Source organism: Trachypithecus francoisi, unplaced genomic scaffold (assembly GCF_009764315.1).
Source record: "Trachypithecus francoisi isolate TF-2019V2 unplaced genomic scaffold, Tfra_2.0 Lachesis_group5, whole genome shotgun sequence".
NCBI lineage: Eukaryota > Metazoa > Chordata > Mammalia > Primates > Cercopithecidae > Trachypithecus > Trachypithecus francoisi.
Window position 1 is genome coordinate 69,906,205 of NW_022681470.1, and position 17,428 is coordinate 69,923,632.

At 40.0% G+C, this 17,428-nt stretch overlaps 1 protein-coding gene across 2 annotated transcripts in view; it reads left to right on the forward strand.

Annotated features, from left to right (window-relative positions):
- FLVCR1 (FLVCR heme transporter 1) overlaps positions 1–17,428 on the forward strand; it is a 33,291-nt gene that overhangs the window by 2,102 nt on the left and 13,761 nt on the right. For both annotated transcript variants that reach the window (XR_004433733.1, XM_033196732.1), the window contains exons 2-3: positions 3,027–3,171; positions 12,242–12,382. Coding sequence is in view for 1 of the 2 variants with exons in the window: in XM_033196732.1 (XP_033052623.1) it covers positions 3,027–3,171; positions 12,242–12,382 (286 nt within the window). In the remaining variant the exon portion in view is untranslated. The remainder of the gene's footprint in view (positions 1–3,026; positions 3,172–12,241; positions 12,383–17,428) is intronic.

The window sequence follows — 17,428 nt, forward strand, 5'->3', positions numbered from 1 at the left end:
TATTATAAAGTTTTTTTGTTGTTGTTGTTGTTTTTTTGTAGAAATGGGGTTTCTCCATGTTGCTCATGCTGGTCTCGAACTCCTGAGCTCAAGCTCTCTGCCCACCTCTGCCTCCCGAAGTGCTGGGATTACAGATGTGAGCCACCACGCCTGGCCATGATTACATTCTTTTTGTCACACATCTCTCAGTTTAAATTCATTTTAAATATTCAGTAGCATTTCTTGATCCCATTTAGAGTTGCCCAGTCACTCTCTTTACATTATTTTAATTCTCCTGATAGCACTCATCCCTGTCTTATATGTTATTGTTTACATGTTTATGTCACTTACCTATTACTCTTCTCTCATCCCCACCATTAGATTGTAAGTTTCATGAAAATAGGCATGTGGTCTGAATGTACACAACTGTATCACCGGCATTTATTACTCTCCTTAAAACCATGTTGAATAAATAAAGGAGCTTCAGACTCATACGGATACTGGCCAGCTGGGTAGTCTACTTGGATATCTCATGGGAACACATCACTCAAAATTGCTTTCTCCTTGCTCATTTCCCTTTATCTCTAATGCCACTGTCTTGGTTTGGGCCGGAGCTTGCTAATTGTCCTCCCTATCTGTAGCCCTTGCCCTATTCCCTCTGTTCTCCACATTCATCCAGTGTGGTCTTTTACAATGTGTGAATCTGTTCAGGGCACATCCTTACTCCCTGCAGTGGCTTCCGTTGTCCTTAGGATAAAATTCAAACACTAATGCAACATATGGTACCCTCCAGATCTGTCTCCTGCCAGCCCTTCCGCTTTATCTGTCTCCACAACCCCTGTCCCCACAGACGTGTGCTTTCTCTGCTCTATGCAGAACTATGCATACTTACAGTTTCTCACAAAGTCATGCCCTTTCCCTCCTGGCCTTGTATGTAATGTCCTATTGGCTTGGAATATTTCTTCACTTGACTAACTCCAATTTCTTATTCAGATCTTTGCTCTTCCAGGAACTTTTTCTGAACCCCATTTCTTTTACTTCATTCTTTTTGATAGCTGAATAATATTTCTATGTAAGGTGCTCCCCCAAAGTACTCTCTTAGCTACCATGATCATATGTCCCAGTTTGCCTGGGATAGTCCAGGTGGTACACCTGTTGTCTGGTATAATTACTAATGAAGTCCCTTTCATTCTGAAGAGTGCTCTAGATGGATAGTAAATTACGTGGTCTTCCCAGTCTTGGCACTCTTTATGTCTCAATCACAGTTCTGTATTACCACACTGTCTTGTAATTACCAGTTGTATTCTCTCTATCCAGCTTTTTGTAAGGCAGCAAATGAAATATATGATAATTGTGACTCTCTGTGCCTCAGACTCCTTTCTTGGGCCCTTCCTCTTCACGCCCTTCCTCCTAAAAATCTTCCTCCTAAAAACCTTCCTTCATTGAACTTCCTAATAGTTTGATTTTAATTCTTGTTGTGATTATGATATTTAGCCATATTTTTTGTTAAGGTAAAATTCACGTAACATGAAACTAACCATTTTAATGTGTACAATTCAGTGGCATTTAGTGCATTTACAGTGTTGTGCAACTGTTACTTCTATCTAGTTTCAAAACATTTTTATCCACCCCCAAAGAAGACCCGATACCTACTGAACAGTCACTTCGCCACCATTGCCCCCTCCCCTAGCCTATGGCAAGTACTAATCTCCCTTCTCTTTCTGTGGATTGACCTGTTTTGTTCTGGATATTTCATATAAATGGAATCATACAGTAGGTGACCTTTTGTGTCTGGCTTCTGTCACTTAGCTTATTTGCAAAGTTCATCCATGTTGTAGCACTGTATCAGTACTTCATTCCTTTTTAATAGCTGAATAATTTCATTGTATGAATATACAGCATTTTGTTTACCCACTTATCTGTTGATAAATGTTTGTGTTATTTACACCTTTTGGTTCTTGTGGTAATGTGAATAGGGCTGCTGTGAACATTCATATAGAATTATTTGTTTGAATTTCTGTTTTCAGTTTTTGGGACATATACCTAGGGGTAGAATTGCTAGGTCATATGGTAATTCTATGTTAAACTTATTAAGGAACTGCCAAACTGTTGTCTGCAGTGGCTGCACCATTTTATAGTCTCACCAGCAGTATTCAAGGGTTCCAATTTGTCCACATTCTTGCCAACACTTTTCTATTGCTATTATTATTATTATAGTAGCCATGCTACCTGGTGAGGAGTAGTATCTTATTATAGTTTTGATTTGGGCATGTTTTCAAATGCTTATTGACCATTTGTATATCTTCTTTGGAGAAATGTCTCTTCAAGTTTTTTGCCAATTTTTAAATTGGGATATTGCTTTTTTGTTGTTGAGTTGTAATAGTTATTTATAGATTCTGGAAGCTATACCCTGATCAGATATATAATTTACAAATACTTTCTCATTCTGTAGGTCATCTTTTGTCAGCCTTATTTTGCGTATTCTTATTCCCCTTTTGTAAGCATCTACAGGGCAAGGACTGTATATTACACAGCTTGAGAGCAGCATCACTCACATGGTAGGAACTCAGTAAATGTTTTTTGAATAGGAAAGCTATTGGTCAGCAATTTCTCTTTAACAATACAATAGTAAAAAAGACATTGGAACATAGTAGTTTAGGCTGGGTGCAGTGGCTCACACCTGTAATCCCAGCACTTTGGGAGGCCAAGGCAGGCAGATCATGAGGTCAGGAGTTCGACACCAGCCTAAAAATACAAAATTAGCTGGGCATGGTGGTGTGCGCCTGTAATCCCAGCTACTCAGGAGGCTGAGGCAGGAGAATCGCTTGAACCTGGGAGGGACAGGTTGCAGTGAACCGAGATTGCATCACTGCACTCCAGCCTGGGTGACAGAGTGAGCCTTTGTCTCAAAAAAAAAGAGAACATAATAGTTTAATTTTCAAAGCACCTTTATAAACACCTGCTGTCCTCTTTATGTTCTGTTAATTGCCAGCATTTACTTTTTTCTCTAATGATAATAGCTGTTAACAGGACTATGTGTTTTTCAGCTTGGAACTGCAGTTGGCTTTTTGCTACCACCAGTTTTAGTACCCAACACACAGAATGACACAAATCTCCTGGCTTATAATATCAGCACCATGTTTTATGGAACATCAGCTGTTGCCACACTTTTATTTATTTTAACAGCAATTGGTAAGTGAATTACTTTCCCTAAAGCTTAAATGAATGCATGATAGAAATTTGAGGATAACTAACTCTGGAAATTTTTGTTGATAATATCTCAAGTGTCATGTGCTTGTTTCATTCTTCCATGCCCTGTCTTGCTCAGGTAATGAATGCTACAGCCCTAGGGATGTTATGGCCCACTACATCTGTTTTCACATAGTAAAGGGTTTGAAGACTAATTCATTTATCTCTCTACTAACTTTTCTTCTTGGTAACTGTTGGTTTCAAATATATTACCTGCCTCCTCTTCCCATATTCGCCTACATGATCTGCATTTTATGCCTTTTATGCCTACCTAGCCAGGAAAAAGTTCTTGCCATGCTTTGAAGTGATGCCCGTAGGCTATGGTCTTTCTGGTAATACTAAATTCTCCCAAGGATTTCCAATTTAACAATTAACTGGATCTGAAAATGTTGACTAGTGAATGGTCCTGGGCAGCAGCTGTTCAGCAGAATTTCAAACTGTGGCAACTATCTACTTGTTAGGCCACTCCAGCAAAGCACGGCTGCCACCACCCGTCACTGAGTCCTCTCGTCTGGGCCTGTCTCTTGAAGCAGTCAGTCAAAATCAGCTGCAAGCAGCCATCATCAGTTTGGAAGAAGCTTTGGGAAGGTCTGCTTTTTAAAGTTTATTTTTAATGGGAAACTTTTGATTTCAGGGAAAAGGATAGGTAAGGTTTATATAAGTAATATAGCTGCTAGCATAACTATAATATTGCCCTTTAGGCACTCATATCTGAAATTGATTTGAAGAGGAAAAGAACTAATAAAGTTGAAATGCTATCTTTTAATCATTCAAATTTATAATTTCATTATAGCTGGAGTTTCAAAATTTATATACTCGTTTTTACAATGGCTCTAATAGTAATGGAAAATTCATATTTTATGATCTCCAGATATAAAATCCTTAGTTTTCAAAGAAATGTATGCTGAACATTCTAGAGTGTTTGAATAGAGACTGCCTTGGTAGATGAACTACAGGATCCAGGTACAGGAAGGTCAGCCCACGTACTTAATTTCCCTTAATATAATGAGCAGAATGTTCTCTTGGTATCATATGAAGTATTCCAACATGTCTTATCCATTTGTTGGTTTTTGTTTTCAGTTAGTTAGGGAATGGCATATTTGTGATATGCAGACTACTAAAAAGGACACATTATTCCTATCCTATTTTAGCAGTTTAGCAAAGTTTTAAAAGAAATTTGTATTCTTAAAAAAAAAAAAAAAAACACCAAAATTATTAAGTCTACTTTTCTGGTAGCCATGTTTGATTTGCTAGGTAAAATAGGAAATACATTTTGCATAAATGGACCTTCCATTTGCAATAGGGATTTTTTTTTTTTTTTTTTGGATACAGAGTCTCCCTTTGTCACCCAGGCCAGAGTGCAGTGGCATGATTTCAGCTCACTGAAGCCACTACCTGCCGGGTTCAAGTGATTCTCCTGCCTCAGCCTTCGAGTAGCTGGGCTTACAGGCATGTACCACCATGCCCAACTAATTTTTGTATTTTCAGTAGAGACAGGGTTTCACCATGTTGGTCAGGTTGGTCTTGAATTTCTGACCTCAAATGATCCACCTGCCTCAGCCTCCCAGAGTGCTGGGATTATAGGCATGAGCCACTGTGCCCGGCCAGCAATAGGGATTTTTAAAGTATAGAATTCTCTCTCTTTTTTTTTTTTTTTTTAATCGAGACGGAGTCTTGCTCTGTCACCCAGGCTGGAGGGCAGTGGCGCTATCTGGATTCACTGCAATCTCTGCCTCCTGGGTTCAAGCAGTTTTCATGCCTCAGCCTCCCTCCCTGGAATTACAGGCGTTTGCCACCGCACCTGGCTAATTTTTTGTGGGGTTTTTTTTTTTTTTTTTTGAGACAGAGTCTTGCTCTGTCAGCCAGGCTGGAGTGCAGGGGCACAATTTCAACTCACTGCAACCGCTGCCTCCCAGGTTCAAGGAATTCTCATGCCTCAACCTCCCAAGTAGCTGAGATTACAGACGCATGCCACCATGCCTGGCTAATTTTTGTATTTTTAGTAGAGACAGGGTTTCACCATGTTGGCCAGTCTGGTCTCGAACTCCTGACCTCAAACGATCCGCCTGCCTCGACCTCCCAAAGTGCTGGGATTACTGGTGTGAGCCACTGCACCCGGCCAAAATTCTCTTTCTTTTGATTGCTTTTGTGTCTTCACATAAATTCCAGTTTTCCTTTTTTTTTTTTAATCCTCTTCAATTGCTTGTCTCAGAAAGAAGTGAGAAAGTAAGAGATTGCATGTAAGATATCACAAAATCATACATGTGATGTGTGTATGTTTAAACTACTACAAATATAAGATTTTTACTTGTTGAAGGAGGGAGACCAAGAATGTTATTATAATAATAGGTATGACTATTGGCATATTACCCTTTGTTATTTGAGAAATTAAAAGAGAGAGCTAATTATGTACTTAACTAATTATGTACTCATGGCCTACAGGTAGAGAATGGAAATAGAAATGAGGGGAAAATAATGGGAAAAATGCCTTTTAAAAAAGGCTCTTGGTCAATTTTTGCTTGGAGGACTCTAATTTTAATTTTATGATCAAAACATATTATAAAAGCAAGATAATATATAGTTGTGATATGAAAGTCTTAAGTTGAAAATTGTGACATTTAAATAGAACATGTGCTTGTTTTCCTCGTTCCCAAATATTTGCTGTTGAACAAACTTTGGATTATTTAAAAAATCCATACCAAACAAAGTTCCTTAATTACTAAAAGGTGATTTTACTTCTCTCTAAATTCTACCCATAGTTACTTTGGAAGTCCCACCAAATTCTTACAAAATAATTTAATTTTGTTAAGGTTTTTCAGCAATGTGACATGTACTAAATTGATACTCAGCAGTCTACTTAAAATGTTGTCTCAAAGGTTCATGCCATGTAATTCTGTTCTTCTCCCTCATGGAGCTTATATTGAGTATAATCCATCTAGTGTTTCCAGGAATTAACCCAAGTATTCCACTGAATTTCACACTAATACTATTCCTATTAGGAGAACTCTATTATAGCCTAACATGTTTAGAGGCTTACTACATGCTGTATATCATTTAATCCTCATGACTCCATGAGAAAGGTACCAATATTATTCCCATTTTATAGACGAGGAAACTGAGACACAGAATTTAGTTAAATCTAATTTGTCCAAGGTCATAGTAAACACTGAAGGTCAGATTTAAGCCTAGACAATTTAACTCCATATATAAAAGTTACAGATAAAAATATATCATTTTAATTTTTACTGAGCCTATTTTTTGTTCGAATTCAGATTCTTGCATTAGCGGTAATGCTGTTGTATTTAAAAGCTGTTCTTGTGCAGCAGAGCAGTAAACTATGTTATTTAACTCATGTGTCAATTAAAATACTTTCCTGTCAGGCCGGGCGTGGTGGCTCACACCTGTAATCCCAGCACTTTGGGAGGCCGAGGCGGGTGGATCACGAGGTCAGGAGATCGAGACCATCCTGGCTAACAGGGTGAAACCCCATCTCTGCTGAAAATGCAAAAAATTAGCTGGGCGTGGTGGTGGGCGCCTGTAGTCCCAGCTACTCGGGAGGCTGAGGCAGGAGAATGGCATGAACCCGGGAGGGGGAGCTTGCAGTGAGCCGAGATCGGGCCACTGCACTCCAGCCTGGGCGACTGAGTGAGACTCTGTCTCAAAAAAAATAAAAAAAAAAAACTTTTCTGATTCACTAAATTGAGTGGATGACAGAAGCCAAAAGTAATCACAATAAAAATATTTAATATTAATGTACTTAAACACATAAGCATATAATGTGTGTATAATTTTACTTTTGATTCTTTTTTAAGAGATGGGGTCTCACCCTGTCACCCAGGCTGGAGTGCAGTGGCACAATCTCAGCTCACTGCACCCTCGATCTCCTGACCAGACTCAAGCAATCTTCCTACCTCAGCCCTCTGAGTAGCTGGGACTACAGGTGTGCGCCACCATGCCTGGCTAATTTTTATATTTTTTGTAAACATGGTTTCACCATGTTGCCCAGGCTGTTCCCAGCTTGCCTTGGGCTCCCAAAGTGCAGGGATTACAGGCATGAGTCACCATGCCCAGCTGCTTTTGATTCTTAATTCAAGATATCTATAAACTTTATTTTGGCCGGGCGCAGTGGCTCACCCCTGTAATCCCAGCACTTTGGAAGGTTGAGGCGGGCGGATCACGAGGTCAGGAGATCGAGACCACCCTGGCTGACACGGTGAAACCCCGTCTCTACTAAAAATACAAAAAATTAGCCGGGCGTGGTGGCGGGTGCCTGTAGTCCCAGCTACTCAGGAGGCTGAGGCAGGAGAATGGCCTGAACCCAGGAGGCAGAGCTTGCAGTGAGCCGTGATCACACCACTGCCCTCCAGCCTGGGCGACAGAGTGAGACTCTGTCCCCTTCCCCCCCCCCAAAAAAAAAAACAAATAAACTTTATTTTATTTTATTTTGAGACAGAGTTTAGCTCTTGTTGCCCTGGCTGGAGTGCAGTGACACGATCTCGGCTCACCACAACCTCTGCCTCCTGGATTCAAGCCATTCTGCCTCAGCCTCCTGAGTAGCTGGAATTACAGGAGTGTGCCACCACACATGGCTAATTTTGTGTTTTTAGTAGAGACAGGGTTTCTCCATGTTGGTCAGGCTGGTCTCAAACTCCTGACCTCAGGTGATCCGCCTGTCTTGGCCTCCCAAAGTGCTGGGATTATAGGCGTGAGCCACCATGCCTGGCCCGGCTGCATACTTTTAACAGAAATAAATTTAACTTAGTCTGTAAGAATTTCAAGCTCCTGAGGCAGTCTCTGATTTTTTTAAAATAAATATTCGTCCAAAAAGACAATATATTTTGTGTTGCACTTGATAATTACAGAATTATTTTACATATATTGTATCATGTAATCTTCATAACAGCTTGTTATTGTTATTTACATTTTATGGATGAGAAAGCTGTAAAGGCGAGAGACAGGGATTTACTTCCTCAGAGTCATACAGTGAGCTGAGGCAGAGCCAGGATTCAAACATTTATTTGTCTTTTAATAACCTAATATATGTAATATATGCCTGAATCACACAGGGACAAATAATGAAATTTAAAACATGTTAAAATATGATTTTAAGAAGTAAAAGTGGCCCTAAACAGCAATAGATTTACAACATATTCATCACAGGAGGAAAAGTTTGAATGTGGTGCTCGAGAATATTTTGGCTACTTTATAAGACTAATGCCAGAAGTGGAGAATAACTGCTTCAAATAATCAATTGTTTTATTGGTGCAAATTTTTGGTTGGGAGAAGACAATAGAAAGCTATTATTTTTCTGTTTCAAAGGAGAAAGAAGAAGCCATATTTCATCCTTTAAAAGTAGCAGCTAGGCGTAAACAAGGTCATAGATCCATGGCTTTTGTTTCTCTTTCTTCAAGTAGACTTAAGTTCGACTTTCCTACAACATGTAGCTGGTAAATACAGGCTTGATTTTTGCCGAAAGATAGTTTGACTTCCTGAAACTAAAAGATAACTCTTGTATTCAAAAAAAATAAGTGTAGTGGATTTAAAGACTGGTAAGGCCGGGCGCGGTGGCTCAAGCCTGTAATCCCAGCACTTTGGGAGGCCGAGACGGGCGGATCACGAGGTCAGGAGATCGAGACCATCCTGGCTAACACGGTGAAACCCCGCCTCTACTAAAACTACAAAAACTAGCCGGGCGAGGTGGCGGCGCCTGTAGTCCCAGCTACTCGGGAGGCTGAGGCAGGAGAATGGCGTAAACCTGGGAGATGGAGCTTGCAGTGAGCTGAGATCCGGCCACTGCACTCCAGTCCAGGCGACAGAGCGAGACTCCGCCTCAAAAAAAAAAAAAAAAAAAAAAAAGACTGGTAAGAAGTATTTTCTTTTCTTTTCGTTTTTGAGACACAGTTTCACTCTGTCAACCAGCCTGGAGTGCAGTGGTGCGACCTCAGCTCACAGCAACCTCCGCCTCCTGGGTTCAAGCGATTCTCCTGCCTCAGCCTCCCAAGTAGCTGAGATTAAGGCGCCCACCACCCCTGGCTAATTTTTGTGTTTTAAGTAGAGACAGGTTTTTGCCATGTTGGCCAGGCTGGTCTCCAACTCCTGACCTCAGGTGATTCGCCCGCCTCAGACCTCCCAAAGTGCTGGAATTACAGGCGTGAGCCACTGCGCCCAGCCAGAAGTCAGAAGTATTTTCATTTTTACATTTCAGTTCAGATTTGAGCCATTTAGATTTATTTTGCCATGGTAAATAAGAAAGTAAGAGACTTAAGATTCATTAAGTACCCATGACTACTTAGTAAGCATAGTTTTTACTTTCTGAAACTTCGTTTTATAACTATGTGAGTTCTGCATTACCAATCTTAGTAAAAAGAGATATTTCCTATCTGATTAGGATACAAAGAGACTCAGGAAAGGACAACAGACATCCTAACAGTACAAGATCAGATAGAATGAAAGGAAGAGGAGGATTTGCAACTTAAACCTTTTATGTGTACCAGCCTTCCAATGTAAGGATATTAAAAAGTAAATATTTATGAGTTATATCTCCACTTTAATTAGTTGTGAGATCTGTAAAAATAGAAGTATATTTTAGTTTGGTAAGTTTTAGTTATATCACAGTTAATGTGTTGGTCAGCAATGAAATGTAATTTAAAAACTTTTTTAGCAGCAAACAGGAAAATTAGAGAATTATAGTATTTCATGGAAATTTTAAGGGTCATTTCTTACTTTCCCAGTGATTGTTTCTCCCTGGTTGGTTTTCAAAAGCATTTGGGGAGTTTTGTGTTTAAAACAGTGTCTTTGGCTTCATCCTGGAGTTTCTGATTCATTGAGCCTTGGGTAGAATCTCAAAATCTTTATTATTTTTAAATTTCCAAATGATTCCAGTTGATAGGTCCATCAGATCTAACCCTCTTTCAAACTACAAAGTAGGTCTTCCTTGTTGGAAGAAAGAAATAGCCAATTTAAAAAAAAAAGAAATCCTAATTTCTATTAAAAAATTGTTTTTTCTTACTGTCTGGCTGAGGATGGCAGAAAAATCCTAATTTCTAAAAAATATCCCTAAACAATATTATTTTCTGAATCCATTTACCTTCTTTTTTCTTTCTGTTTCTTTTTTTGTTTTGTTTTGTTTTTTGAGACAGTCTCACTCCGTTGCCCAGGCTGGAGTGCAGTGGCACAATCTTGGCTCACTGCAACCTCTGCCTCCTGGGTTCTAGCAATTCCTGCCTCAGCCTCCTGAGTAGCTGGGACTACAGGCATGTGCCACCATTAATGCCTGGCTAATTTTTGTATTTTTTTTGTAGAGATGGGGTTTCACCATGTTGGCCAGGCTGGTCTCGAACTCCTGACCTCAAATGATCCACCTACCTCGGCCTCCCAAAGTGCTGGGATTACAAGTGTGAGCCACTGTGCCGGCCTTCTTTTTTCTTTTTGAATTTACCCTGTTTCATCAATCCTGAGGTATACTTTTTTCATGAAATCTCTGAAATCAAGATGCCTTTAATGATCAGTGGCATCTAACATTTGTGGTAATTGAGACATGGTTATGTGAAAACCTTCTATTGATACCTGGCAAGATCATTGACTGCAAGCATTAGAGTATTTTAGATTCAATGAAGTACAGTATTTTCCTTCTATTGTAGTTAACAATTTTGAGACACTTTAAAGTTTGGAGTCAATACAAAGACTAGATTTTAATTTCTGCTGTACCATATTTTAGCAGTTCAGCCCTTCTGTAAATAGTTTTTTGTGTTTTTTTGTTTGTTTTTTACAGACAAGGTCTTGCTTTATCACCTAGGCTAGAGTGTAGTGATATGATGATCCCAGCTCACTGCAGCCTTTACTCCTGGGCTCAGTGAAGCGATACTGAAGCAATCCTCTCACTTCAGCCTCACAAGTAGCTAGGATTACAGGTGCATGCTGCCATGCCTAGCTAGTTTAAACAATTTTTTTCTAGCAACAGTCTTGTTCAAGTGATGCTTCCACTTTGACCTCCCAAAGTGAGCACCATGCCTGGCCTATGAATTAGTCTTGACTTCTGGTTAGTCTAATCCTAAAGAAATCTCTCTCTAGCCATCTTTTGTGGAAAGTTGGTTGATCCTTTCCTGCACAGCTAAAAGGTGGTCTCTAGACGTCTGCCTGGGATGGCTGTGAAATTTCTAACTAGAAATGGACAGTGCTAAAACTTACAGTATCAGACACCATATACTACACTTTTATGTCTCTTAGCTGTACCCCTGTCCTTTCCATATGCAGCTCAAGTGAGTTAGCAAGACCTAGCTCTGCTTCCATGAATCCACCTGAAGTTTTTCAATCCCAGAGGTGCAATTGGATCAGATGATACACTTTATATCAAATTTCAGAAGAAAATGGTTACTAACTCAAGTCCTTTAAAAGTTCAGTAGTATATTGGCTTCCTCATATCTGATTTTTTATTTCTCTCTTCTATTTTCCTTTTTTTTTTTTGAGAGAGACGATCCTGCTCTGTTGCCCAGGCTGGAGTGCAATGGCGCAATCACAGCTTACTGCAGCCTTGACCTCCCAGGCTCAAGGGTTCTTCCCGCTTCAGCCTCCCAAAGAGCTGGGATTACAGGCATGAGCCACTGTGCCCAGCCTTCATGTTTATCTCTAATTACAAATTGAACTGAATTTAAAAGTAGAGTTGTTGAATGTTTGATGTAGTAAAAATTAGTCTTTCTTAGGTAAATAGAATAATCAGTCAGCAAGGTCGTGGCATGTTATTGATGGTTTTGCAGTTCATTATGTGAAATTGGCCATATCTCTGAGTTTTAGTCAGTTTCAGAGAACTGAGATGACAGTGTTAAACTGTTCTTCACTTAGAAATCAGTGAAAATGAAAACCCTCACCATAAAAGACTTATACTACCTCTTTAAACTTAGACTGTGTTCTGTCTGCTCACTAAGGAAGATACATGTAATTAATTACTTATTGTAATATGTAACAACATATTGTACATATATTAAATATACATAATCCTTTTTATGTATATTCTCAGCCTTCAAAGAAAAACCTCGGTATCCACCAAGTCAGGCTCAAGCAGCTCTTCAAGACAGTCCCCCTGAAGAGTACTCCTATAAGAAATCAATAACAAACCTGTTTAAAAACATTCCTTTTGTCCTTCTGTTGATCACTTATGGTAAGTGGTTTTCTTGTACTTTCTTTAATGTCTGTGTGAGCCTTTCAGCGTTGTGAATTCTTTTCATTTAACCTAGTGGTCTGAACTTCAATGAGATTGGCCTGTTAACTCGATAGCATAATCATGAATTTAAATTTTAAACTAAAAGCAGAAAATCCAGGATGGATCTTCTTACATGTTTTTAAAAATAATAATTTTTAAAAAGTAGTTTTTGGCCAGGCATGATGGCTCACGCTGGTAATCCCAGCACTCGGGTTGGCCAAGGTGTGTGGATCACTTGATGTCAGGAGTTTGGGACCAGCCTGGTGAACACGGTGAAACCCCATCTTTACTAAAAATACAAAAATTAGCTGGGCGTGATGGCACACACCTGTAATCCCAGCTACTCGGGTGGCTGAGGCAGGAGAATCGCTTGAACCTGGAAGGCAGAGGTTGCAGTGAGCCAAGATTGCACCACTGCACTCCAGCCTGGGCAACAGAGTGAGACTATCTCAAAAAAAAAAGAAAGAAAGAAAAGTAGTTCTCAAATAGAGAAACTCAGTCTTCTTTTGTAAGTTCTCATGGAGTGTTTTAGGCCATTTGTGAACTATAGTTATACTGGTGTAAGCATGTGGGAAATGCTGTCAGCAATACCTTTCTTTGACACTGCAAGCTGGCATCTGTTTTGACGACTCAGTCAAAACTAGACATTAAGGAACTCACCTTAACCAGTTCTGACATCTAAGAAAATTCTCTCTCTCCAGATTTCGGGATAGCTGACAGGTATTCATCCTGACACTGTAGGTTTGACTGCAGACACCAACACACTTGGTTTTCTTCAGAGTTTCCTGACAGTTCATTTTTGTTTCTTGTGTTAACACCATTTACATGAACACCAGCACTCCCTATTTCTGTCTTACTTGCCTCCAGAAATCACTCACTGCTATTCTCTGTTTCACATTTTTTGGGGATACAAACCCTGGTACATAAATGTTTTACAAGTTATAGCAGATTAAGTCCTGACCTAAACTATTTTTACCAGGATTAGTTCTTTTTTTTTTTTTTTTAGTAGAAATTGCTCATCACCAAAGTTGAACATTTAATCTAATAAATTCCTATATACCTATGTCCTGTGTATGCCATCACCCAGCTTCAACAGTTATCAACATTTTGCCATTCTTGCTTCATCTATTTCCTCCATTTTTTTCCTGGAATATATTTTTTTGAGGTGGAGTTTCACTCTTGTTGCCCAGACTGGAGTGCAGTGGTACGATCTCAGCTCATCGTATCCTCCACCTCACAGGTTCAAGCACTTCTCCTGCCTCAGCCTCCTGAGTAGCTGGGATTACAGGTGCCCGCAACCACACCTGGCTAATTTTTCATATTTTTAGTAGAGATAGGGTTTCACCATGTTGGCCAGGCTGGTCTCAAACACCTGACCTCAGGTGATCTGCCCGCCTTGGCCTCCGAAAGTGCTGGGATTACAGACGTGAGCCACCACACCCAGCCTTTCCTGGAATATTTTAAAGCAAATCCCAGATGCCGTATCATCTCATCCTTACATATTAATACTTTTGCATGACATAGTTCGTTTTCTTAATTTTGCTGGTTACCTCCTTGTTTAGGTTAAACCTAAAATTCCTAATTAGATACAGAGAAAATATAGTGACTTATTGTTAAATAGTAGAGCAAATTAATTTCTTTTGCCTGTCATTTAAGGTGGCTTTTTTCTTTTCTTTTTTTTTTTTTTTTGAGACAGAGTCTCGCTCTGTCACCCGGGCTGGAGGACAGTAGCATAATCTCGGCTCACTGCAACCTCTACCTCTCAGGTTCAAGCAATTCTCCTGCCTCAACCTCCCTAGTAGCTGAGATTACAGGCGCATGCCACCATGCCTGGCTAATTTTTGTATTTTTAGTAGAGGCGGGGTTTTACCATGTTGACCAGGCTGGTCTCAAACTCCTGACCTCGTAATCTGCCCACCTTTGCCTCCCAAAATGCTGGGATTACAGGTGTGAGCCACCGCATCTGGCCTGGCTTTTTGTTATCACTCTTTTATCACTCACTTTCCCAATACAAAATTCTCTTTAACCACACTTATAACCAACCCCCTGTCACAGACATACACAAGCACACACACACAGACACATCTCCACATGCATATACACTGTTAATTCTAGTCTCTGTAATTTTGTGCCAATATTTCTTTTACCGGAAATGTGCTTTTTTCTGTAAGCAATCCTGCAAGAGCTAGCTTAATCTTTGCCTCACTTATTGTTCATTTTGGTGTTCATTCTTTTGTTTATTTATTCCATCAATAGCTATCAAATACCAACTAAATGTATAGTAGTGCTCTAGATGTTTTGTGGCTAGAAAGAGGCATGATATATGATTTCTGCCCATAGGAAATTGATCATCTAACTGGGGAGATAATATAAACGTCTGAAAAGCAAGCAACAATATAGTCGATATTTATCAAAAGGATAACAACACAAGATAAGTTGTATGGCAAGTGCATGCTGAAGGCCTTCATTGAGGCCTATTGTTGAGAAAGGATAAATGAAAGGAAGGCCTAGGGATGGCAGGGAGTGTCTCACAGAAGGGAGTGGTTGAGCTGGGCCTTGAAGAGTGGGTTGGATTTGAACAGACAAAGGGGAGGAAGAAAATAGCACCAGCGAAGGTGTTAGATTGTGCCTTCAGTGAACACTCAGGTATCTGTGGAGTTTTGGTGTCTTTGTACCATATCGCTTAATACTTACTGGGGCTGGGCACAGTGGCTCACACCTGTAATCCTAACACTTTGGGAGGCCAAGGTGGGTGGATCACTTGAGGCCAGTTCAAGACCAGCCTGGCGAATATGGCAAAACCCCGTGTCTACTGAAAATACAAAAATTAGCTGGGCATGGTGGTGTGCATCTGTAATTCCAGCTACTCGGGAGACTGAGGCAGGAGAATCACTTGAACCCGACAGGCAGAGGTTGCAGTATGCTGAGATCGTGCCACTGCACTCCAGCCTGGGTGATGGATCGAGACTCTATCTGAGAAAAAAACAAAAAAACAAAAACCTTGACTATACATAAATGATTAAGTTAATTGCAATCTTGGTCTTGTTGGTTTCTCACTCTGTCACCCAGGCTGGAGTGCAGTGGTGTGATCTTGGCTCACTGCAACTTCCACTTCCCAGGTTCAAGCGGTTATTTTGCCTCAGCTTCCCGAGTAGCTGGGACTACAGGCAAGTGCCACCACACTTGGCTAATTTTTGTGTTTTTAGTAGAGATGGGGTTTTGCCATGTTAGCCAGGTTGGTCTCGAATTCCTGACCTCAGGCATCATCTAGGTATTAAACCTAGCATCCATTAGCTATTGTTCCTGATGCTCTTCCTCCCGCAAACCCAAAATGCCCCAGTGTTTGTTGTTTCCACCCTCGTGCACCATGAGTCCATCATTCCGCTCCCACTTATAAGTGAGAACGTGTTGTATTTAGTTTTCTGTTATTGCCTTAGTTTGCTGAGAATAACTGCTTCCAGCTCCATCCATGTCCCTGCAAAGGACATGATCTCATTTCTTTTTTTTTTTTTTGAGACAGAGTTTCACTCTTATTGCCCAGGCTGGAGTGCACACAATCACGGCTCACTGCAACCTCCGCCCCCCAGGTTCGGGTGATTCTCCTGCCTCAGGCATGTGCCAACATGTCCAGCTAATTTTTGTATTTTTAGTAGAGACAGGGTTTCACCATGGTGGTCAGGCTGGTCTCGAACTCCTGATCTCAGGTGATCCACCTACCTCAGCCTCCCAAAGTGTCAGGATTACAGGCATGAGCCACCACACCCAGCCTGATCTCATTTCTTTTTGGCTGTATAGTATTCCATGGTGTAAACATACTGCGTTTTCTTTATCCAGTCTATTATTGATGGGCATTTGGGTTGATTCCATGTCTTTGCTATTGTGAATAGTGCTGCAGTAAACATACATGTGCATATATCTTTATAACAGAATGCTTTATGTTCCTTTGGGTATATACCCAGTAATGGGATTGATGGGTCAAATGATATTTCTGCTTCTATATCTTGAGAATTGTCACACTGTCTTCTACAGTGGTTGAATTAATTTATACTCCTTCCAGCAGTGTAAAAGTGTTCTTTTTTCTCCACAGCCTCGCCAGCATCTGTTGTTTCTTGACATTTTAATAATCGCCATTCTGACTGGCATGAAATGCTATCTCATTGTGGTTTTGATTTGCATTTCTGTAATTACCAGTGACGTTGAGCTTTTTTTCATGTTTGGCCACATGAATGTCTTTTGACAAGTGTTTGTTCATGTCCTTTGCCCACTTTTTAGTGAGGTTGTCTTTTTCTTGTAAATTTAAATTCCTGTAGACTCTGGATATTAGATCTTTGTCAGATGGATAAATTGCAAAACTTTTCTCCCATTCTGTAAGTCGTCTATTCACTCTGATGATAGTTTTTGTTTTGTTTTGTTTTGTTTTTTGCTGTGCAGAGGCTCTTCAGTTTAATTAGGTGCCAACAAATGAACTTTCTGAACCTGATAAAGCTTATCTACAAAGACCCTATAGCAAGTATTATACTAAAGGCAAACGTTAGAGCCATTCTCCCTAAGAATCAATAAGAAGTATCCTTAAGGATATTTACTCTCATCACTTCCATTCAACATCTAACTGGAGGTCCTGGCTGGCTCAATAACACAAGAAAAAAGAAATAAAAGGCATATGAAACAGAAAACAGATGTTACTGCTCATACTATAATTATGCATATCAGAGGTCAGCAAACCGTGACCCATGAGCCAAATCTGGCCATTGCCTGTTTTTATATTAAAGTTTTGTTTGTCTACATATTGTCTATAGCTGCTTTTGAACTACTAGGGCAGAGTTGAGTAGTTACATTAGTTACATTAGAGACCTATATGTCCTACAAAGCTAACAAAGGTTTGCTACCTGGTCCTTTACAGAAAATGTTTGGTGATCATCCATCTATTAAAATAATACGAAAGAACCTAGAGACAGCTATTAAAACTAGTAAGAATGAGTTAGCAAAGTTACTAAATAGCTGACA